This window comes from Drosophila yakuba, chromosome 3R (assembly GCF_016746365.2).
Source record: "Drosophila yakuba strain Tai18E2 chromosome 3R, Prin_Dyak_Tai18E2_2.1, whole genome shotgun sequence".
Classification (NCBI taxonomy): Eukaryota; Metazoa; Arthropoda; class Insecta; order Diptera; family Drosophilidae; genus Drosophila; species Drosophila yakuba.
In genome coordinates, this window is record NC_052530.2 from 11,757,262 (window position 1) to 11,777,976 (window position 20,715).

Sequence of the window (20,715 nt, forward strand, 5' to 3'; positions counted from 1 at the left end):
TCTGCTGCAGATACAAGCACGGCTAAGGGTTCTAAACAATCTAAAGTCCACTAAGCCCATTGTTAACTTAAAATACAATTAGGGCTTACTGTTAAGCTGGGTGCCTAATTAAGTTGGACAGAACTCACAGCTCAAGTTCATAGAATAAAAATTAAAACACATGCCTTAAAGATTGGTCAATTTATTTCTGACTTTATTAGATAATTCAAATTTTAAAAACATTTTTGTTTAATTGGTCGAATTTATGAGACTGCAAACGTTGCATAATTTTAAGCAATATAGTTTCGAATAGAACTCGATGTTCAAAAAATATAAGCACAATTTTAGGGATATGTAGAAAATATGTGTAAGATGCATATAAGGTAGTGTAAAAGATTTAGTAACAATAAATTCAAGGGTAAAAGATATGTTTCGTATAAAAACTGTGGAAAGCCTTTTTAAATCACGAAAAGTTCCCCTGATGCGTTTGCTAAGTTAACACTTTATATTTTTGTATATATTTAACAGTGTACCTACATGTATGAAACTTTTTTACCTGATTAACAAGAATAAAACTACTACAACATTTATAAACTACATTTTGTAAAGCTCCTTAGTTTCCAGCATTGTCGCCGCCATTTTTGGGCATCTGTCCACTTCCTTGTGGTAAAGGCACATCCTTGGATAAAAGTGCGTACTCCACGTCCATGTGTCTTATGAATGGAGAGGCCAGCATCTTGGCGGCCAGCTCGGCATCCTCGTCGTCGAATGCTTGGAGTAGGTTTTGTAGTGTGTTCACCTCCTGGGGATCACAACGGCTACCCCATTTCTTGAAGGTTTTCTTGGCATCCGAGAAATCCTGCAGTGTCAATTGTACCAGAATCAAGGCCACAACCAAACGGCCAACTTGGCCAAAGGACTTTGTTTGCAGATTTAGGCTTATTTCCTTTTTGAGGGCCTTGCTGGCCTCTTCGTATTTCTTGAGTCTGACCAATATCCTGGAAACCTTCGATGCGAATTCCGCTGCCTGGTGAGTGGACTCCGCAATCGAGACGACTGCCAAGGCGCGTTTGTAGAATCCCAATGCCAGCTCAGGATGCTTGGATTCCGTCATCTTGGCGGCTTTGTCCAGAGCAGCCGCTGCCGCTTCCGGTGAGCCGTGTTGCTGGTAGAGACAGCAGGCCCTATTGGCATAGTTCTCCACTTCGGGCAGCTGGTCGGTTTCTTTGGCCAGCAGGATAATCTGCTCGTAGGACTTGGCTGCGTGGAACCACGACTTGTTGTTTTCGTAACAGTCGATGGCCTTCAAAAAACAATCCTTGCTCTTATCGAAACTCTTGGCACTTCGATACGCGCTTGCTGCCTTGAAATACATACCAGCTTTGGCATACTCATTCGCGGCACTAGCCGTCTGTCCTAACAAGGCCTCTGCCTCCTCAATCTTTTTGGCATCTAGAGTGCTCATGTTCGTAAGTCACAACCTTTGCGTGTTGAAAAAATCAATTCGAGTGCCTTACATTCAAACCAGTGTGCCCGAATGCGCAAGTGCAGAGAAAAGCCAGCTGGCCGCTCCTTTCTTATGCGGGCATGACACTGCGTTATGGTACTACTAAATGCTTTAGTTTTGCTATTTAAAGTTTTTAATTGTATTTAAATAAAATAGTGCTTATTGTGTGGTTTGCAAAGCTATTCTTTAAGTTTGGGGGGAGAAAAATAAACCTTTTATACAAACGATGTTTTAAGTTAAGTTTGACTTTGAATATATATGGTAGAAAATATATAAACTTAATCGCAATGGATTTAAATCGAACTTTTATCGCATTCACAGAACTCCTAGTTCGATTAGGTTTGTCGCCCTGGCTAAAGAAAGAAAGACATCGATATAAAGACATGTGCTTTGTCATTTCTTAAGAGCTCTTTAAGTCAGAAGTTAAGGAATTCAAGCACATAACTTTACCCCAGTATTGCAACTACTGCAATTGAATTAAAACATTAACCTTACCAACAGGGTGCTTAGTCTTGAAAAGAAGACTGTCTCTCTGTTTTATATCAGATTCTGCGTATTCCTTTCCAAAGCAGGTAAGACCCTCTATATGCAGAAAGTCTCTTGTCCTATTATTTTCCTACCAACTTTTTAGTAAATCCCCTAATACTGCAAGATGAAGGTCTGGAGAGATGCGGGTCTTACCTACATCCATTATTCCAACATCGCAGCCCGCGTGGTGCGAGAGGCACTCCGAGTTGAGCTCCGTGCGGAAGCCGCCAAGCGAAACATCAGCCATGTGAAGTTCACTCCTTGGGAGAACGGAAGGCCTGTGCGGCGCAAGAAGGAAGAACGCGAATCCGAATCTTAGGAGCCATGTGCACCATGTTGCATCCAATATATCAGCTGTCATGATTCTACAACAATAATTAAAATCAATTTGAATCACTGAAGAAATGATGGAGGGGCTTTTGTTTTTGGATAATACATTTTAGTTAACTTTTGTCGCATGAAAACTTCATGGTTCATTCTAAAGTACAACACAGTTCTGTATTTAAATACCATATAAATAATAATATACACAACATTTAGCATACATTCTACACACGCGTATTAAATACATAGATTGTGACTGCTTAATTTAGACTAAGACACTAGGTAGGAGAATCTAAGGATGAGAAAACAGTCAGTTCTGGAGCACGAGCCACGGCAGCAGGACGATGCACAAGGACCAGGATAGGCCCATCGCCCCGCTCTTCAGGTTGGTATAACTGTCCACGATGTGAATCTTCCAGCCCATATTGCCATGGGTAAAGGAGTTATAGTACACAGTGTCCGGCCACGTGATATTCGGTGTGATTTCCAACAGGGCCGGTTCCCCATCCACACACTCGGTGATCAGCGACCGATTGAACTTCTTGAAGGTGGGGAAGTTATCATCCAGGCGACGATCACTGTTTGGCGGATATCTGGACAGGCACAGCGGACCAGCAGCCGTGGGCTTGGGTCTGCCTCTCCTGGTGAACTCAACGCCGGCCAATACGCGAATCTCACTTTGCTTCGCATCCGACAGTCGGTCATAACCACCCTGGGGATCATCAGTGATGACCAACGGATGATAGTGCTCCGGGGAGTGGGGATTATTGCCACCCCTGACCTTGAAGGTGTAGGTCAGGCCACGCTTTAGGTAAAGTTCTGGAATCATGTAGCCATTGATGTACCAGGCCAAGCCACTGGACACATGGTTCGTCAGTCCCTGATAGCCACGAAGTCCCCCAGAGGGTCCCAAGTAGGCATTGAAGGTGCGTACAGTTCTGGAAGATAGTTAACTATATAAACATTTCATCTATGCAGAAGAAGATGGTATTCTTACGCATCTGTTATCCTGGTTCGCTCCCACGTTGGGGGATTAGTCGTCTCCATTCTCCTTGTAAACGCAAAGCAATCATTGACCGGCTCCGTGGTGTTAAAGTCAATTACTATATCGCTCTTGGGATAGTAAGTGTGAAAGGCAGGCTCGTTGTTCGAATCCAACGGACCAAATGCCCAGACCACGTAGTTGCTGCGGTCTAGGAAGATCTCCTTATCGCCATCATCGGCTGAAATGTGTAAATGCTTTATCAGTGAGCACAAATCATGGGGCGAATGATAAAAAACTCACATGACTTGAGGGTGCGCCTGAAACTGATCGTATTAATGCCATCCTTGCGACTGTATGTATTCAACTGGAAGCTATCCAGTCCACCAACCACATCGTCCCGGCAAACTCCTTTGTTTTGGCCCAAAACCTGAACGCACGGTGCCAACGAAGTGATATTGTAGTCCACGGTATAGCCCCTAATGTCGTCTATGTAGGCCACCACGACATCGGAGCCAATCATCTGGCTGGATACATCGGATCCGGAAATGCCAAAGGACATGTAATCTTTCTGGTCCACCTGACCGGATAGTTGAAACGTGATCTGTGGCCCGAAAACCTCCCAGGACACCTGCATATCCTTGTGTAGCTGCCGGCAATTGGGCAGCGAGAATTCGAAAGGTGTTACTTTCACTAGCGATGGTGGAACGTTCAGTTTATCGTTGAACAGCACATGACCATAGTTCTCATTGTCAGCCACATCGTATACACTGATCCAATCGATGTCAAAGATAGTCTTATCTCCAGGCAGCTCCAGTTCTATGGTCTCCTTGTTGTACGCTCTAATAGGATCAAGGCTGAGTGATCATTATTTAAATGGGTTTGTAGTTAACTTCTTCTTTATTTTATATCTCTAGAAACACTTACTATCCTCGCTCATCTGGCAACTTGCTCCCACGACTAGAAGGCTGTGGCCCTACTCCAGTCCAGAAAAATGTCCTCTTGCCAAGCCCATCGTAGGTAAATTCCTTGATGCGAATGGTCTTCGAGTCCAGGATCTCGATGGTGCTACTGCTTACATTGTGACTGCGCTTGGAGAAGGTACCTGCCAATTGGCTCATCGGTGGTTCAAACTCCTCGGGTATATAAACGTCCCCAAAGTTGTTTTGACTGCTCAGATCGTAGACCGCCAGCCATTTGATTTCGGTTATCTTCTTTCGATCCGGCAGTGTCAGCGTGAAGTCTTTGTTGTGATAGCGATCCAGGATGTTGGTTCTACGGTTAGCATTTTGTAGTATATATTATATACATTTTTAATATTTGCAAAGAAAACATTCTACAAAATTACTGGATATATGGAATGTAATTTCTTACAAGAATTAGTTCCACAGATGCCTCCTCTTAATTTTCCATAGATGTATTATATATTTTTACACTTACTTGCCAAATTCATCGGGCACAATAAATCCCTGCGGTCCCGGCCGATTACTGGCGCCCGACCAGAAGAACGTATCCGCCCCGTTGCCGTCGTAGTTGAAGCCCACAATGAGAAAGGTGTACTCGTTCACGGCGTACACATCGCCGGACACTTGATGATGGTAAGAGTTCAGTTTGCCCAGATATTTTCCACGGTACGGACCATCCTCCTCTTCGTTCTGAGCCACTACTTGAATAAGTAATCATTAAGTAAATTTGATGCCGGCAAAAACAAAAACATTGAAAACAAATCGCAAACGAAAGACTGTGACAACAAACTTGTTTTTTGGATTTTTCGGATTTTCGCTCTGACTAATAAGCCAGCAATTCGGCTTCTGATTTACTGCCACTGGGCCAGGTGGCGCCCCCTGGCGGGAGCTCTGAGAGACCAATCCAAGACTAGACCAGTTTCTCTAGTTTTACACGAAAGTGAATTTGTTTTCGCCCCGTCTGGAGCGTAACGCCAGTACAAATTTCTCTTTCTTTTGCAGTTTGCCTCGTTTTTCTTGTTATTATCAAGTTTGCAGTGTAGTCTAGTTAACTCACAGGCGGCGGGGAGAAGCAGGAAAATCGTTAAAGTAACCAGTAATAAATGGTGCTGCAATCGCAGACAAAGAACGCTGCTGCTCAATGTCATCTTATTCGTTTCCTTTGTTATCCCGATCTGGTTTGTATCACTCCCACTTCCTAAGCCACGTTTTATTTTTTTCACAAATTTTTGAATCGATTTAATCTTTAATGCTTATTCACGTTGCAGCATTTTGCATACTGGGTTTTTTCCCGGTTCCGCTGCGTCACTGAAGATGGTCAGATTTCCAAATATATATGTTTAATTTTTTTAATTGAGAGCCAAGTAAATTATTTATAATTTTTTCTTGCTTTTGCTTAAGGTCGTTTCGTCACTTGCATGCGTTTTCGCTGCTATTGTTGTTGTGTTCACTTGGCCAAAACAGGTTTAGGCAACAGTTCCGGCGTTTTTATATATATTTTTCACTTTTTCCAAAGCCCTCGCTCAAAGACCAAGTCGAAACCGAACCGCACTGTCCCAGCGATCAGAGTGAACTGAGACTTTAAGCCGCCGTTATTTCGGTTTGGGTTTCTTTCGGAGTTCCGACGTCGTGGACTTGGCAATGTTAAGTGAACACTGCTCTCCGCATCTTTCTCTTGAGCTGTGCGCATGCGTGATTGGCATTGAAATGGCCAAGAGTGGCCGTAACGGTACTTGCTGCATACGGAATACGCGAGGTGCGCTTGAGAAGTTCCAAAATAGTATCACAATATTTTTTTCCCACATGAGTACTGAAAGAGATTTTTATAATATTCTTGGGAATAATTACTCCTATGTGGCATTATCACGCATAAATAAATATAACTATGTATATATTGCGGTATCCATGTTACTGACCCCATTGGATATTGTATTTTTATATACATTTTCTTGATCAGAGTTCTTATCAGGGTAAATGTAGCCATCTGGTACAACCTGTTTCTATAGGCATTCGGATCATGAAAGCCTACATACATATCTTAAAAATGAAATAAAACACACTTTTATTATTTTTCACAATTTTCTTGCTTGCAAAACTAAACTTTATTCCTTAGGTTTGCTTTTATTAGATCTTTATTTTGAATAGCAATTCAATGTTTTTAAAACTAATCAATTGCAATTTGTCGTCTGTTTGCGTTTTTATTTAAACAGCAATTGCAACAGTTTTTCTCTACTCGACTGCGTTGGATTTTATTTCATTTAATGAATAATGTTTTCGTTTTAAGTTATCTCTTTTTTGTGGTTGCGATTTTATTTACAAAAAGGCATGTCAAAGATATATGAATAAAGGTGTGCGTTGCAAACAAAATTTAATAAGAGGATCGTCGATAAAAACATAAAATTGGCAACCAAAACATTTGTATCGAAAGTCTGAAAAAATTGTATACGATTTTCACTCAGGGTCTAGACCAATTTTCACTGAATTCTTATTTTCTAAACAATTTAGGCTCTCTTTTATATCTGCTATCCCGCCGCATTTTCCGCACTCGTATAACTAGTTTATTGAAAATACAATATTAATAATATATCATTATTCTCATAAGAAGCACAATTTATGTTGTTTTAGTTTTTATTTCATCATTTTATGCGTTTACATTTCAGTGTTTTGAACTTGCTGCCGTACATTTTTCAGAATTTTGTCGTTTAACATTTTCAGCGCATGGTGTATATTATAATTTACTTTTACTTCCATTTAAGGTTTGTGTTTATAAATTTTATTTGTTTGTTTTTTTATTTGTTAACACTAGACACTAGATAACCTATAAAAATGGTTCAGTTTTGTTTATAGTTCTTTATGGAAAACATGACAATGAATACAAGAAACTTTACAAAACAGTAAACACGCTGGAAAAGTCGTTGACCGATGAAAAAGGGGGCGGGGCCAAGGGGGCAGATAGACTATATGTGAGAATTGGTCTTGGACGCACGCACGCATAGTTGAACTAAAAGTAGCAATACTTAGCTTAAATGTAGCGTATAAAAATAGTGTTTTCTTTTTATTTTATTGGTTTTTGTTTTACTTGTTTCTCTCATTTCAGATAGACTTTAAATTAAACAAATTGAGAACACTAATTTGTATTTTAAACTTAGGCTGCGTTTTATATGTATATGTATGTATCAATTAACTGCGATGCATACGTTATCAATGCATTTATTTCTTCCGCATTCGCCTCATCTTTGACTTCTGCTTTCTGGTCTAGCATTGGATTAAGTGTTTAAATGAGCATTTTAAATTGGTTTGACTGAGACAACTTCCGGCTGTTCGATTGCTAACGTTGGTTGCTTTAGATGAGATTTAAAATGAGACATAGTCGATCGACAAGCTCCAAGGGCCTATCGTCGCTTTTTGCATGGAATGAACGTTGTCAAACGAATAAACAATCGGAAATTCGTGTTTAGTCTATATTTATAAAGTAGAGCAAACAGGGCGCATATGTTTCTTGACTTTTCATCGTAAACTTAACAAGCGAACAGAAAAAATATTACAACATGCATTTTATGTTTTTCTTTTTATGTTGTATATTATTATCTTTTATTACAAATACTTCGGCGCTGGCGCTAATTATACAAAAATTTTCGGGGAAATCAATAGCTATCATAATATATTACTCTTATTGTGGTTTTTTTTTGAATTGCGCTACATGAAATCAAATATACGCTTTACTATTTATAAATGTAATGTATAAAAAATTTGTTTCCATCTCTTAAGTTTCTGGTATTGTTTCTCGTTACACGCATTCAGCGTAGAAATACATTACAAAGCTTTTGCTATGGCATTATGTATGATGTAAGGTTGTTACTTGAATTTGGTTTTTTTCGGGGGTCGGGAAGGGGGAAAGGGATGCGGATGAAGGGTAATGGCCTGAGGTAATGGTGTTAGGCAAACAATTTAATTGCAAGTGAAATTTGAAAACTATTTTGAAACAAACCGATTGATTTAACATTAGAATGAGACGTGATCGTAGTTCTTGGTGTTTCTGTAGATAAAGTTGCTTGTGTGATTGTGGCGTATGGTGTGGTTCTTGTGAAGAGTGTTGGCTAAAATTTATCCTGAAATATGAATAGGTTATTGGTCGCAGCCACGGCGATGATATTTTCTTCGGGATGCCAGGCGGTGTGCAGGATCTTCTTGTTGAAATCTAGGCAGTCCACGCTGATCTCATCCTTCTTCCGTTTGCCGCCAGTGCAAACTTTCCGTGGCTTGAGCACCGTCTTCGGCTTAATGATATCCCTGGACGCCTCTAGCGTCACATCCTTTTTCGAGTTGCGGTCGAAGACGCGGAAGAAGTTGTTGTAACTTCCGGTCATTATTGAGCTGTCCTTGCCGTTCCAACAGCACTCGAACTTGTCGAAGATGCAGTCATTCTCGTACAGCGAGCACAGCTTGGCGCGCAGGTATTCATGGACCTGTAAACAAAGCGGTGAAATTAGTATGGCTCCTTAATAAATGGCATATGATTTAAAAACTCTGCAGATACCTCTACCTTTGAGAAACACATTCTATACTATGAAGGTACTAACCGGATAGGTCTCAATGGGCTTTGTTTCCATGTGCAGATCCCACACTTTGATGCTCAAGTAATCCCTGGAGATCATGTAGCGACCCGAGTTGCTTAGCTTCACATCGCTGATGGAGCTAATTATTTCGCTGAAGAAGCTGCGATTCGTTGGATTCTCGGGCTCCTCAAACTGTTTGCTGTGCCGGTCGCATAGTGCCGCCGAACGCATATCACATAATCGTATTGTGCCCTTAGAGCTCGAGTACACAAACACATTGCACTCGGTCGGATGGAATTCGGCCGCCGTGATCACCTCTGTTAGCTCCTCCATGTTGGTTGGCTTGATGTCGACAATGTTGTAGCTCTGGTTGACCACCTCCAAGTGCCACAGATTGATGCGCAGGTCGTCGGCCGACAAGAAGGTCTCCTGATCCGAGTTAACGCTTATTGAATTAATGTGATAGGTGTGTGCATTGGCGAAGGTGCGCCGTGGGGAGGCCTCCACCAGCAGTGGTATCTGCTTCACGGAGGGCACTCGGAGGGCCGTTACATTCTGTGGATCCCGGATCAGTCCGTTCTCCTCCTTCGTGTTGTAGCCGCCGAACGACTTGTCACGCTCACTGACCTTCCACAATTTGACTGTCTTGTCGTTGGTCGAGAGCAGAAAGTGCACGGGATTCTTTTGTTGCAGCCACCGGATCTTGTTTATCTTCTCCTCAATCTCCAGAGACTTGAGGTAGTCGAATTCAGGCTCGTGCGATTGGAATGTCGAATAGACATTGTATTCGCCGCGTCGCGGATTGGCGGCTTTTGAGGCAGGATCACGCTGCAATAGTTGCATATATATATTAAATATTGTCACGATTGCATAAAACATTGTTCACTTACCTGAAAGATGACGACGCGACCGCCCTTGTCACCAGTGGCCAGCAGTTCGCCATCGTGATTGAATTCCACGCAGGATATGATGTCTGCATCCGTGACATCATCGTCTAGGGCGCCTTTAATCTGTGAGAAGCACCAAGACGCCTCTCCATTACCTGAAAAGACAGAGCAGGACCAAATGATGAGTATTCAATTTGACACCTTCGGCCAGCTCGAGTTCGATCCACTGAATGGCAATTCGATTGGACAACTAACTGAAAAGGCTGGCGGCACATGAAACTAAGTGTAACGTTTGATTTTCTCCCGAGCCCATACATGTTCAAAAGAACATATACTCGTATATACATGGCTGGCAAGCGGAAGGACAACCAACTATGACGACGGTATCCTGGGCCTGCCCAAATATTTGCTAATGACGCCATACTCGGCCTTCCACGCCGGTCTGCCGTCTGCCTGTCTTTAAAGCCCTTTAATCTCTTGGCCAAATATTCTTCTTTCCGTTTCCTTGTCTCGCTGCTTTTAGCCCACAACCACGCCCCTTTTCCCTTCCCCCTTGTTTGCCATTCGCTCTCTGCACAGCCACTTTTAGCGATTGCGGTACGTTGTGTAAACGATGACGTTGCTGCTGTCCTCCTTATTCGGAAACCCCACTTTATACACTGATATTCCATAATGGGAGCATTTCATTTGGAAAATGTGTTTCCCTTTTCACAAACAGTGGGATGCAGTACGTGGTTTATCTTAATTTGTGGAATTTTCTAGTCAATTTTGCAGGAAATTCATACAACAACTCATCGAAAGTAATAACCTATAAATAAAAGCTTTGATTGTGCCTGCGGCATCATTACAATCTTCATAAAGAAAACGAATAAAATGTTTGTCATGCCCACTGTACTCCAATTCGCTTTGTATCTGCCATTGCCTTTTTGTTTTTGGCCCCCATGTCTGGGGGCTGTGTGCGAATTTTAGCAATTTTTTCTACATTCCCAAATATTCATTGGGCTTTGTTTGTTTGATTTCTCTGGCACAGCCCTTGCCCAGCCCAGTCCCATGTGCTGTGACCTCATTATCCACTGCCTATTGCCAGTCTGTTGGCATTTTCCTGCTGCCATTGACGACGTCACAATGCGATTGACGAGGCGCAGCAATTGTATTGATGCCGACTGGATGGGCGCATTGTAGGGTATCTGCACTGTAATAGGATCAAAGGCAGTCAGTCGCCCAATTAGTCAGTCATAACTCAACTGCTTTTGCTCACATCTCGCAGCACTGCGACTATTTATAGTTCCTATTATATGTGGCAGCTTCGCAAACGCCCACGCAAACGCGGACAGCCATTTAGAGGTGTTGAGTCATTGAACTCGTCGTAAATGCACAAATGAAAACAAAAGTGTTTCAGCTTTGTGCAATTTAATTCTGCGATTTCAACAAATTGGCAAATAAGTCAAATTACTTAAATATGACATATTCAGTTCCTATTGCTTGTAAACTTGTAAATTAGACTATGCCAAGATATTACCACATAAGATTGCGAAACACCTAATTAGTTCGTATGGCACCAATTAAAAAATAATTGTAGCATTTTCCCTAGGAAGTATATGGGGAAAAACAAGGCAATCTGTAAAATTGCTCTTGCTCGCTTATTTATTCGTTAGATCGCGTATATAAACGTACATAACGAGATAAGTAGATTTTCATGAGCGCCCGCAAAATGGAACAAAATAATGAAACTCAAATATTGACACAATTATTTAACACAACCACGCGATGTCGCCGCTAAGCCAAAGCTCCAGCTCCCCATCCCCCCACTACTAAACGCCACTATACTCTACTTTACCATACTATCTACCTATCTATCTACAATATCACGGTTTCAGTCTATATACGCTATAGAGCGGGACAACTGAACGACCTAGAGAATGGTGGAACGGACTGCTCGACTGACAAACACAGAAGGCAAGGTGAATATATAGAGTATAGGGTGGTAAACGGGGCACATCCGGCAGGGAAATCCTTTTTTATTTTGGCAGCGGCGTTGGAAGAGTTTCCTCAAAGGAAAGCGTTACACAAATAATTCATATGCATGGCTGAACCACTGAGCAATTAAGAGTATTGGTTGGGATTCATTAATGAGCAAGGTATTTTGGCATATTGCTTCTTTGAAACAATTTGCCATATTATTGAAATCATCCGCATTCAGCTAATTGTTTGTAAAGTCTACCACGAAACTGAATAGTTCGGGCCCCACCTAATCGATAATTGATTGGTTGTTTAGTTATGATCTCAGCTTGTTTGGCTTCTTGGGCAATTTAAGTGTGCTTTGCAAATTGAGCACAAAAGAGCCTTAACGTTCGCCGCTATAGCACCTCGCCATTCCCCCCGTCAATTACCATATCCAATCTAATCTAAGACACACATCAATCTGCCCCTCTTTACTTAACCCTCTCGAAATCTCCGCATTTCTCATTCCCATGACTAGAACATCAAAACTTATGTAATGTCTGTTCGGCGACATTGTGTGTTCTTCAATTTCCAGAGACGTGCAGGCCATTAGGAAAACCATGTCCACTTGTGCGTATCTTGCAGATACACAGGGACTGCATAAAAATTGCCAAATGTACATCATATGCATACATCACATGAAGCGGCGAAAAAAGTCTATAAACCTGAGCGACGTCACGTTGTCTGGAAATATACTTGGAGGAAATTGAATAACATAGGGGGTGGTGTGGGGGGTGGTTGGGGTTTCCTTTGGTCCATTGCGACTTTAACTCAATTTGCACATGGCAAAAAACACGATCCAGTTTCGAGGGCTCTATATCTATTGACCGAGCCAATTTGTACGCCGCATTCTCAGCACTTTGTGCAATTGTTTATTATTTAATTATGGCAATTGTCTTTGTATCGAGCATGTGCACCAAATCAATTTTATACTCTTGCAAAGTGTCCTTTCAATGTTGGAAACCTATCCTTGTATTTGGGTTCCATCCAAAGGAATTCGAGAATTCAAATAAAATGATGTTGGATCCAAAAACATTAAACATAGATAGGATTCATATTAAATAAAAATATAACAAATTTGTTTGCATTCTATTGGATGTAGTTTATATTTAGGGAAGCGCGTAAATAAGTTGTTCAAAATGTTTCCTTCCCACGTTTATCGTACTCTGTATTGATCCTCTTATCGGGTGCATACTGTTGTCGTAACGAATCGTGCTTAACCTTTACGAGTTGCTTTAGTTCCATGTTTTTTTGTAATAGATAATGCAGTTAGGGGGGCGAGGTTTCATTTTCGGTTTAAAAAATATATTAGGGGTTGCGGGGGCCTGTCAATTTGAGTTTTGCATGCCGCTCACGTCGCTCTCGGCGTTTTGTTCAAGTGCAAAGATCAATGCTAGATGATAGGGAAAAGTTGTTATTCGAATGCGTTCGAGACTTTTGACTAGTTTGTTTACTTCTCACTGACTTTGTTTATTGGCTGTTTGGGCGCATTTAATGCCAACATCAAAATGATCAGAAAAGCGAAAATAGATCGAGGAAATGCCAAAACATCGAGTGAAATACCCTTGCGATTTGGACTTGGTAATAAATTGATGTCGATAAAAACTCGAAATGGAAATTAGATTATTAGAAGATGTGAAGAAAAAAGAATTAAAGAAGGAAAAATACAAAAATTCAATAAAATGTCACTAAAGTTGGCAAAATAAATCACAACGATCTAATTCTCGCAGTTACAAACCTACGACGAAACCTATACAACTCAACTGTAGGGTGTTCAAAAAAAGTTGGCAGTTCCCACACAAAAAGCGAGTGACGAACGCGAAGAGCAGCAGAGAAAAAGGAGGAGAGAAGGAGAATAGCAGCAACAAGGGAGAGGAGAGAATTAAACTTACCGGCCATGACAGTTGAACAGTTTGCGTCGATCTTAAAGCAGCCGCAGCTAAAACAACAACAACAACAGCACTAGGAGCAACGAAAAACGGAGCGACAACAAAAATAACAAGAACAAAAGGAGAAGGCCAAAGGAGCTGCGCTCGCGCTCTCTAGCTCCGTCTCTTTCTCACGGGGGTGGTGTTGTTGTTGTAGCTGCCGATTTTGAAGTTTCAAAAAGTTGAGCGCGATTATTACGCTTCTTCTTCGCCGCTCTTTTCACTAATTCCTTTGATTACACTTTGATTTTCCGTTGTTGTTTATGCATTTGATTCCTTTCTTAATTATGTATTTTTTTTTGTGTGTTAGCACGACTTAAGCACGTAGAGGGGAAGAAAGAACTGCAAAAGTAGGGGAAATTATTTTTTTGTTCGCGACGACGACGTCGGCGACGGCAGCGCAGCGGCAGAATTTTGGCGTGCGTTTTATACGTGCATTTGTGCGTGCGTGTGTGTGTGCGAGCGAGCGAAAGAGAGAGAGCGAGTGCAGCCGGTGGTTGTGAGCAAATACGAAAAAATTACTTCACACCGATAAAACGAGATATTTGCCAGTTAATCCACAATTATTATTATTTATTGCATTTTGCCAAACAAATACGAAATACACATAAACACACACACACACACTGAGGCAGACACACGTTTGCGCCGCTTGCTTTGTCTCTTTGTTTTATCGCGAATTCCGAGCAAAAAATATATGCGAAGTCTAACCTTCAAAATGAGAACACTAAATAGTGGCGATGCCTTATTACTTTACGCCTGCGAGTAAAAACCGCGTGATCGAAAAAGGGATAAGCATGCAATTCCCCATTTTTTACAACCCAACAAACGCAGGCAAAAATCAAATAATGCCGAAAATAAGACTTCCAAAAAAGCTTCTGTTTTCTGATTCTGTTTCCGATTCACATTCTGCGCGCTGCCTCTTCTTCCCGTTTTTGCCGCCTCTTTTGCTGCACTGCTTCGTCGTTGCGTCGTAATATTAATATGAATGCGAGTGAGTGTGGCTTTTGGTTTTGCACAAGCGGCATTCCGCCTCGATTTTCGCTATCGCACGCACTTTTGCACTATTTACACGGCTGCCGAACCACTCCCGCACGCTCCGCTCGCTGTTTTAACTTAGTTAGTGACTAACGGATTGCGATAAATCCAACGCCAAATGGAAGTACAAATTTTGTTGCAAATTTCGCACTTTACAATAAGAGTTCCAAGCTACCGAATTGCCGCTGTGCGAACGGCGTTGCATTTGCCCAGTGTTGGTCAGCAGCGTTGCGGTGGTGTTGCAAAGTGCTTGCGAGTAACAGCAGACTGTTGGCGCCAATGTTATTGGTAACGGTGATTTGGCGGGCACTTTGAATTGTTAAATATTAAGTTAACATTCTTTAGAAACTGCAGGTTTGTTTACGTTTTACGCTCTGATTTAATTCCTTTATCTATTTACTTTTAGATGACACTTTCACATTACAAGATGCAACCTAAAAATGAAATACCCTCTAAAGAGTACATATCCCAAACTATTTTGGAAATTGATTATGCTAAGGTCATATTGAGCAACAACCGATCATATTTGTCAATACAATTTTCATTACCGCCTGACCATGGCCTATTTTTATACCCCAACATATATGAAGTTAACTTACTTGTGGGCTTCTTGGCTCCATTGATGTTGATGGCCGTATTCAGCATGTTTCCGATTTTGGTGATGCTCGACTGCCGCATGAACGTCCTTGGCGGCAGAGTGGGCGGTGGGGGCGTGTTCTGCATCTGTGGGTCCGGCGGCTCCAGCACCGGACTCTGCCGTCCCCAGCGACCCATTGGGGACTGGATTTCCGGCGGATGGGTATCTCAATGGGCTGGTCCAAGACGGACGGGATCCGTGCGTTGATCTGCAGGCAAATTGAATGGTCGAATCTATTAGCGTGTTGGATGCACACACACCAGTTGTATAATGCATGTTTGCATGAATCTCCGACTTCATCGCATGAGCGGGCTGCGTGTTTTTGAATTTGTCGGCCAATTAACACCTGTCGCACAACCACTGCTCCCCTCACCTCCCCTCTGCACCTAGCCCCTCACCCTTTGCCAAACAAATGGGTTGTGCAAATGAATCGTCGTCTCCTGTCATATGTTTACTTTAGAAATTACGCCTGCGTGCAAAACAGAACAAAACATCTGCTTTCGGTTTGAATTAAATTCCGCCGCCTGCCGCCTTCGTGTTTAATAAATTTATTTTTGTTTTTGGTCAGTTCAGAGGTGTGTCCGCCGTTTTTGGCCTCGTCTGCTTTTGTAGATCCTCTTTTTTTTTATTGAACTCTATCAAATTTATTTCGCTCCATCAGCACGGAAATAATATTCTGAATTTTTTCGTATTTTTGCTTTGAGGCTGGTTAATAGCCAAATGCAAAGATGCTGGCTGCCTGGCTGGCGTTCCAATTAACAATTACACAAAAAAGGCAATTTCGCTAATCTCCAGCCCAAATATTTGATTTTGAACTCTGAAGGCAGCGCGAAAACGTCAGAGTGGAAAATTTCAGCCAGTGAAAAATAAAAACATTGTAAAAGACAAAAACATATTTAATGTGGCCTTTTCTGTGGACATGTGTACACTGAAATCGTTGTGGTCGCATCTTTAGTAGGATCACGAAAACAAACTAAAGCCATTTAAGAAATCTGAGAAAATATTTACAAATGAAGAAGTCAAACAAATAGTTAAAAAATCATAAAGTTCGTGAAATAAACAAAAGTAAAGCCCCAGGCATTTAAAAAAAAGCGCCTCTCTCATAGTTGTTGTTGTGAACAACTTACTTAATACATTTAATTGATCAGTTTTTATTAAATTTTCCATAAACACTTGTACAAAAAATAAGTTCAGGGCGCGTTTATTCAAATTTGATACGGATTGTTTACAATTAAAAATTCCAATGTAAATAAATTAGTCAATAAAAAACGTAAATCAAACCTTTTTAGATAAGATATATAGATTTTTTTATTGATGTCGTGAACTCTGCACCCATTTAGTTTCAATTTATTCATGAAAATGAAATATAACTTGAAATAGATTTATAAAGGTGAAAGAATATTTTAAATGAATATTTAAACGCTGCATTAAATAGTTAGAGCATGCCCAAAAGATCACTTCTATTATGTTGACCTCGTCTGTTTACACTTTGTCATGTGTTTCTGTGTACGATTTATTTCACACAATTTCGCATTACGGATATACGGTTACAATATGAAGGCGAAATTCCACCACGTTCATTAAAGGAGCGATATATGTAGATATGTATGTACATACATATGTACATTGATATATATGGGCTATATGGAATGGGCGGAGGGGGGAGGTGACGGGCGAGGTGTGGCATATGTGCAAAATCGGGTGTACGCAACAAGTTGAAGAGTCGCAACATATGCATGACTAATGGCCAAGAAGAAAGAAGCAGACGGCAACGTGTGGAACAACAAATCAAAAGAAAACCACACTGGCAAAATGCGAAGAATTGTAATCCAATTAATGGGCTGCGTCTTCAATGTCTCGCGTACCCGTAGAAACGTGAGTGCGGCAGCCAATCGCGAATTAAAAATCTTGCCATTGCTTCGGCATGGGAAGTACAGTGGGCACTAGGCGAGGTGAACTACAAGAAATAACTATATATCTGAAAGCACAGTTTTGCTATTTACGAACATCTTCGAAAAATATTAAGTATACGCTCTGTAAAACATTCTTTCAAGGAAGCTATGAAGTACCAAAGTGGCAACAGCTTTACATAAATTATTTTTATTGTGCATTTGTTTAATACTAAACAGTAAAATTTTGCTAAATATTACTTTAAAACGAAACTATTTACTAATATTAAGTATACGCCCTGTGTACTACTTTAACATTTGTTATAACATTCATTTGCAACATAATTAAAGCTAAATTTACCATCTGATCAATTATTTTGTGACATATATTTTTGAACAGTTAAATATTAATATACACATATAATACATTTTCATATACTATAACCCATTTTCACTGTTCCGTCATAGGTGTCACTGAGGCTTAAAAACAAACTACCAGAACAGTAGAGATGCGAAAATAAACAAATCAAACGAAAGGTCTATTAAAAGTGTGTGGCATGTGAATATGTGAATGGCTGCAGAGACAAGCGCCAGCTTCTCTGTTCCACCGAAACGCAGCAGAATAACAAACACACACAGCAGCCAAACCAAAACAATAGCAAACAAATAGCGAATTTTTCAAGAAAATAATCATGGCGAGATTTTGTAGTTCACTCTGCTTTTCGGGAAATGACAAAGACGAGCAGCGGAAGCGCCGCAAAGGAACTCAAAAATAAAATTAGACAAATACACAATTTTGTTTGCAGATTTTCATACATACATATGTTCATTGGCATTACGCATTTTGAAAGGAAGGTGAAATTGTTTTAACGTAGGCTGTTCCGTAATTTCAAATTCAAAACAAACAAAATACTAAAAAACAAGCAAATGAAAACAAATAAATGATATATAAAATGTGTAAATCAAACTACGAATAAGTTCAGAATAAAGTTTAATGATAAGTGAAAGCCTTATTTCCTGCCTGCAGGAACCACAGATTTGCTGATGCTAAAAATAAGTGGGGCAACAGTTTTAGAGCCACCTGAACACGTGCCACACGAGACCCACTGGGATGGCCAATCCCGTGGCTTTGGCACACTCACCATCCAAAGTCCAACCAGGTAGACGCAATTCGCCTGCCAAATCTTTGCTGCCTTGATTATTTTCGGATCTGTCAACCCTTCTCGCCTGGTTTTCATCATTTCCCCTTAATGAAGGGGGGTGTGGAAAATGGGGGTAATTGGGCAAGGGGGGGGGCACAGTTATACCTGGCATTGTTTATATTTAGCATTTCATATGCTCCCGCTTGCCGAACTGTCTATAATATGTCCATCAAAGTGTCTCTTCAGTTTGACATCCATTGGCGGCAGCCGAGTGGCATACTTTTTGTGCTTATTTTTTGGGGGAAGGGGAAGAGGGTGGGATTGATAAACATTTCGACGGACAGACGTGATTACTACCATATGTCCGACCAGATCCAGATCTGTGGCAAGCAATATTGTGCTTATCAAACTGTTTCGGCTCATCCAATTAATACGCTTCACGGCCCCCGTCCAACTTCACCCCACTGCACTCGTGGCTGGCAGATATAATGAAACTAATTAGCATTTGACAAACACCAATCTCATATTATATTCCTCATACAGTGGGCGTTCGTATACGAAAGCAAACACTTCACTGATGAAATTCACCAATTTTTAGTGCCATACCTCATGAAAACGTGTTGATATTCTGTAAATTACTTCATGAAATAAGTATACACCTGGGGTGCTGTGTAAATTGCTAGTACCAGGTGCTGATTTACCCTTTTCTCGCTATCATTAAAACCTGCTCTTGACCCTATGGACTTTATTTTATTACCACCTTTGTATTGACAAGCAAACAAAGTCGGTCTGCGTTGTTTACCAAATCGAATATGTTAATTTTACTTAGAAATTTCAGCGCTACTAGATGGTAAATCTATACGGAGTTCAAAAATAGTCGATTAATTTTGTAGACCACTGTACCAATGTAGAATCCGCGAGTACAGGACCCCGGTTGAGTAAGGCAAACTTCAGTTGGAAAAACAAATTATAAGCCCACAAATAATGATTTAGTCACATGGAATCGGAATCAAGATAAATGCGCGTGCTATATGGTTGTTTTCTTACTTTTTCGTTGTTTTTTTTGCTTTTTTTTTCGTTTTAAGCAATTTGTTCGATTTGCTAATGCGAACAGCTTAGGCAAATATTTTGGCATAAAAGTGAGCAAGTGACAAAATAGTAGCTATTAATTGTTTGTAAGTCGGCTCGCTAAACATGGCCAGTGCGAGTCAATAGTTGTTTATTGTTTGGCTCAGAGCGCAACAAAGCGGCCTGAAAATGTTGTTAACCTCAAAAACCGCCAAGAACGTCAACCAGTGGGGCTTTGGCTCAGATTGGGCGGCCATTTGGCGGGGGGGTGCTTAGCCTACAGAAACTGGAGATTCCAATGGTATGGTATAGCATACCCCCCGACCCCCGCAAAAGGTTGACGTAACAGCTAAACTCTTGATATTTGCAGCACCACTTTACTTTCGGCGGTATTGAAACAGCTGTCTTTCCATATTCGTAGCATTTGAATGGTAACCACGCGCATATTAATGTTAAAACATTTTCAAAATCAAAAACCAAACTCACCAGGCAGGCTTCTGAAAACGAAACGAAAAAACAGCAGATATCGCACAAATCACAGGCACAAGAGTGCTATTAATTGACAGTCTTTAGATATCTCATAATTTGCCATGCACTGGGCTATTTTTGAACTCTGATTTTGAGTTTATTTTTGGTTCCTATTTCTGTGGCCTCTTCACGTTCATCACTTTCAGATCGTTTCGTTTCTCTTCAAGTCTTCAAGCGTTGCAACGGTGAAACGGTGAATTCCTGTCCGCACATCCGATTGCACTGCACTTCTTTGGCACTTTGGTTTCTGGTTATCACACAGCCAGCAATGGACGGGCAAAAAGGCGTACAAAGGCACAATGTGAACTAATTGAAATTGAATTCGAACTCGGTGCGCGCGGCCAGTGGAAAAGTGGAAAATGGGGAAACTGAGACCGCAGCAGGGCAGCAATGGCAATAAGGCGAAACAGTCGGCGACGACGTTAAAATTAGCACTGAAACGCGCCGTGCGAATGCGCGCCTATGATTTCTTTGCCCACTCTCACTGCTCCCCAGCGGAGATGCTGTCTTTTCTAGCTAGATTTAGCTATAGATATAGGTAAACTCCAAAATATATAATAATATACATATATACCCCGGGGCATTTCTCATTACCTCTTTGGTGGATTTTTCCAGTGGGGTCAGAAGAGATGACTGTTCTTTATAAATGCCGTAAGGCATTTAAATTATTTCTAAAAGAATCTCAAAAAAATAAAAAATCAAACTTAGAATTGTTTTATATGATAGTAAATTTACTTTCACTATCTTGCTTTAATT

The 20,715-nt window shown here is 40.9% G+C and overlaps 4 protein-coding genes across 8 annotated transcripts; 1 reads left to right on the forward strand and 3 right to left on the reverse strand.

Annotated features, from left to right (window-relative positions):
- Positions 1 to 165: 165 nt before the first annotated feature.
- On the reverse strand, positions 166 to 1,498 carry LOC6536483 (gamma-soluble NSF attachment protein). 2 transcript variants are annotated; one of them, XM_015192266.2, is made up of 2 exons: positions 1,357 to 1,498; positions 166 to 1,282 (listed from the first exon to the last, which is right to left on the reverse strand). In XM_015192266.2, exons 1-2 carry the CDS (start codon positions 1,372 to 1,374, stop codon positions 593 to 595), a joined length of 708 nt encoding a protein of 235 aa, XP_015047752.1. In that variant the 5' UTR covers positions 1,375 to 1,498; the 3' UTR covers positions 166 to 592. The 2 variants fall into 2 exon arrangements, with proteins under 2 accessions (XP_015047752.1, XP_002097061.1); XM_002097025.3 differs by having other exon boundaries at positions 166 to 1,498.
- A 340-nt stretch (positions 1,499 to 1,838) lies between these two features.
- On the forward strand, positions 1,839 to 2,422 carry LOC6536484 (protein stunted). Its single transcript, XM_002097026.4, has 2 exons — positions 1,839 to 2,058; positions 2,118 to 2,422. The coding sequence occupies exon 2, from the start codon at positions 2,139 to 2,141 to the stop codon at positions 2,331 to 2,333; it is 195 nt and encodes a 64-aa protein (XP_002097062.1). The 5' UTR covers positions 1,839 to 2,058; positions 2,118 to 2,138; the 3' UTR covers positions 2,334 to 2,422.
- Positions 2,423 to 2,431: 9 nt separating this feature from the next.
- LOC6536485 (protein Skeletor, isoforms B/C) lies at positions 2,432 to 7,686 on the reverse strand. 2 transcript variants are annotated; one of them, XM_015192267.3, is made up of 6 exons: positions 5,343 to 7,686; positions 4,761 to 4,986; positions 4,248 to 4,595; positions 3,624 to 4,177; positions 3,336 to 3,561; positions 2,432 to 3,276 (listed from the first exon to the last, which is right to left on the reverse strand). In XM_015192267.3, the coding sequence occupies exons 1-6, from the start codon at positions 5,431 to 5,433 to the stop codon at positions 2,649 to 2,651; spliced, it is 2,073 nt and encodes a 690-aa protein (XP_015047753.1). In that variant the 5' UTR covers positions 5,434 to 7,686; the 3' UTR covers positions 2,432 to 2,648. The 2 variants fall into 2 exon arrangements, with proteins under 2 accessions (XP_015047753.1, XP_002097063.1); XM_002097027.4 differs by having other exon boundaries at positions 4,761 to 4,983; positions 5,343 to 6,316.
- A 152-nt stretch (positions 7,687 to 7,838) lies between these two features.
- LOC6536486 (protein phosphatase PP2A 55 kDa regulatory subunit) lies at positions 7,839 to 20,351 on the reverse strand. 3 transcript variants are annotated; one of them, XM_002097028.4, is made up of 5 exons: positions 19,918 to 20,351; positions 15,295 to 15,540; positions 9,732 to 9,883; positions 8,866 to 9,669; positions 7,839 to 8,751 (listed from the first exon to the last, which is right to left on the reverse strand). In XM_002097028.4, exons 2-5 carry the CDS (start codon positions 15,467 to 15,469, stop codon positions 8,383 to 8,385), a joined length of 1,500 nt encoding a protein of 499 aa, XP_002097064.1. In that variant the 5' UTR covers positions 15,470 to 15,540; positions 19,918 to 20,351; the 3' UTR covers positions 7,839 to 8,382. The 3 variants fall into 3 exon arrangements, with proteins under 3 accessions (XP_002097064.1, XP_015047756.1, XP_015047754.1); XM_015192270.3 differs by lacking the exons at positions 15,295 to 15,540; positions 19,918 to 20,351 and adding exons at positions 13,622 to 13,999; positions 14,790 to 14,897; XM_015192268.3 differs by lacking the exons at positions 15,295 to 15,540; positions 19,918 to 20,351 and adding exons at positions 13,622 to 13,999; positions 14,715 to 14,876.
- Between the last annotated feature and the right edge of the window lie 364 nt (positions 20,352 to 20,715).